At 59.3% G+C, this 2,732-nt stretch overlaps 1 protein-coding gene across 1 annotated transcript in view; it reads right to left on the minus strand.

Annotated features, from left to right (window-relative positions):
• SRRM3 (serine/arginine repetitive matrix 3) overlaps positions 1 to 2,732 on the minus strand; it is a 71,543-nt gene that overhangs the window by 40,862 nt on the left and 27,949 nt on the right. Inside the window, exons 4-7 of the mRNA XM_011976352.1 lie at positions 2,637 to 2,732; positions 1,922 to 1,951; positions 1,418 to 1,480; positions 1,252 to 1,287 (exon numbers count right to left, since the gene is read on the minus strand). The exon at positions 2,637 to 2,732 is cut by the window's right edge and continues 15 nt beyond it. Coding sequence (XP_011831742.1) covers positions 1,252 to 1,287; positions 1,418 to 1,480; positions 1,922 to 1,951; positions 2,637 to 2,732 — 225 coding nt within the window. The remainder of the gene's footprint in view (positions 1 to 1,251; positions 1,288 to 1,417; positions 1,481 to 1,921; positions 1,952 to 2,636) is intronic.

Genomic DNA, 2,732 nt, shown 5'->3' on the forward strand with positions numbered 1-2,732 from the left:
TTTTTTTTTTTTTTTTTGAGACAGAGTTTTGCTCTGTCGCCCAGACTGGAGTGCAGTGGTGCGATCTCAGCTCCCTGTAATTTCCTCCTCCCGGGTTCAAGCGATTCTCCTACCTCAGCCTCCCAAGTAGCTGGGATTACAGGCGCCCATCACCATGCCTGGATAATTTTTGTATTTTCAGTAGAGACGGACTATGTTGGCCAAGCTGGTCTCAAAGTCCTGACCTCAAATGATCCACCCACCTCGGCCTCCCAAAGTGCCGGGATTACAGGCATGAGCCACAGCGCCCAGCGTTTTTTTTTTTTTTTTTTTTCTGAGACAGAGTCTTGCTCTGTCACCCAGGCTGGAGTGCCATGCACTCCACTGCAACCTCTTGGCTCACTGCAACCTCCGCCACCCCGGTTCAAGCGATTGTCATGCCTCAGCTTCCCGAATAGCTGGGATTACAGGTGCTCACCACCACACCCAGCTAATTTTTGTATTTTTAGTAGAGACAGGATTTAACCATGTTGACCAGGCTGGTCTCAAACTCCTGGCCTCAAGCTATCCGCTCGCCTCAGCCTCCCAAAGTGCTGGGATTACAGGCGTGAGCCACCGTGCCTGGCTCAGGCTGTTTTCCGCTTTCTCAGCAACCCTCTTCTCCTGCATCACTCTGCCTCTGCCTGGAATCCTGTCTTTCACTTCCTCTTCCCTCCCCCAGTCCACCCTGAACAAGCCACTGCCCTGCTCAGAGCTCCCCCATGCTAGCCCCCAGCCCTTCTGGGTGGAGGATGCTCCATAACCTGGCAGTCAAACCTGTTGGGAGGCTAGCATCTGTCCCCGAGAAACTCTACCTCTAGCCACAGCTCCCCAACCCCGCCTCCTATCCATGGAGCCTTCCCAGCTCACGATGGAGGTCCTCCTGCCTGGTGAGCTCTTTCCCCGCAAATTCGGGGTCTTGGTGTTTCTGCTTGTCTAACCGGCACCTCCACAGACAGACACACCCCTTGGGCATTGGACCTGCCATGTTGTCTAGAAATTCTTGGGGTCCCCACGTCATGGCTGATGCATGGGTCAGGTGAGGGTTGCAAACAGTTGGTTTTCCTGTTCCTCCTCCACTGCCCAGTCCTCCCAGCCTGGCTCTGGGAAGGAATCCTGGAGCTGAAGGACGGAGCCAGGTGGGACCCTCAAAACTGCCTCCCATCATTGCGTCATTTGGGCTTTGGTCCCTTAAGGGACCACTGACCGTGTCCTCTGCAAAGCACCGCTCACCTGTGCCGTCTCTTCCTCCGGGACCCAGAATCAGACCTGTAGGGCAATAAAGAAGTTCTCTTGAGCCTGCCTGGGGTGGCCCAGGGAGACCTATGAAGGACCACAGCCCTGGCCCTGGGCCCCACGGGAGGAAGAGGAGGCCCCAGGGTGGGGGCAGCAAGGGTACCTGTCTCGGCGATGCTTCTTCACACTCTTCTTCTTCTTTCGGAGGGGTGAGGAGCTCCCACAGCTGTGGACACAGGGAGGTGGGCTCTAGTGAGCTGGGGTGGGGGGTGGGGGGCTGGAAATGGCTGGAGAGGCTTGGGTGCTTGGGACATTGAAGCTGGAAAGGGAATTCCAGGCCATGAAGCCCAAGGTCCCTTGTACAGAGTGACCCGAGGCCCCAAGCGTCGCCAAGGTCCCTCAGGGTAGTTGATGGCGCTGCCTATGTTGTCCCCGAGTCACCCTTCCAGCCCACCCCTGGCATTGTAGGCAAAGACAGTTTCAAACCCAGAGGTCAGAGGCTCTAGTGGTGGGACTCATGGCCTCTGTAGGGGCAAAGCTTGCACCCTGGCGGTGTCCATGCAGGCCCTGAGGGTCCAGGCCTCCGGCATCTGGGGAATGGCCTTGGAATCTCTCCCACCCACAGACATCCCCTGCCCTGGGCCCAGCCAGCTGTGTCCCCACTGACCTGCACTCGGACTCCAGTCTCCTCTTTTTGCTGAGGGCAGATGCCAGGAAGAAAGGACAGACGGATGGATGGGGTTAGTTGGGGTCCCAGACACTTGCCATGGTCTCACACAGGACAGGGGAGGGTGGACAGAGAGATTGGGGGATGGCAGATGAGGCCCCTCCTCCCCAGGACCACTCGCACTGGTGTTGGTGGGCACGGGACCCCTGGGGGAGGGCAGAGGGGGAATGGGAGCAGGTGCTGGTAACATATGGACCGGGTCAGTGAGTCTGGCTCTGGGAGATGCAGTGAGAGGCAGATGCTAGAGAAGGGCTCAGTGAGGGGCGGATCCCAGATAAGGGAAGGGGTCGATGAGGGGTGGGGCCTAGTGGGGAGAGGCGCTCGATGAGGGGCGGGTCCTAGAGAAGGCGAGGGGCTCGGTGAGGAGAGGGCCCCAGAGAAGGGGAGGGGCTCCTTGAGGGGCGGGACCTAGGGAAGGGGAGGGGCTCGTTGAGGGGCAGGGCCTAGCGAGGAGAGGAGCTTGAGGCCTGGGATGGGTTCAGTTACCTGGAGGACACTTAGTCGAGGGGCCGCATGGTGAGGGCGAGGGACGGGCTCAGAGAGGGGCGGGGCTCACAAATGCGGCATGGTTGGGGGTCCCCTGTGGGCCAGGGACTGGCACCTGGGGAGAGACCCCACCTCCTCCCTTCCCGCTCCGGCCAGGCGCGGCTCTCACCGGCTTCTCCGGTGGCTGCCTTTCTTTTTCTTCTTTTTCTTGGGAGGGGGCGATGCCGAGCTGCTAGACCAGTGCTTGGTCCTGGGGGAGAAGGGG

The sequence above is a fragment of the Mandrillus leucophaeus genome, unplaced genomic scaffold (assembly GCF_000951045.1).
Source record: "Mandrillus leucophaeus isolate KB7577 unplaced genomic scaffold, Mleu.le_1.0 Scaffold164, whole genome shotgun sequence".
NCBI lineage: Eukaryota > Metazoa > Chordata > Mammalia > Primates > Cercopithecidae > Mandrillus > Mandrillus leucophaeus.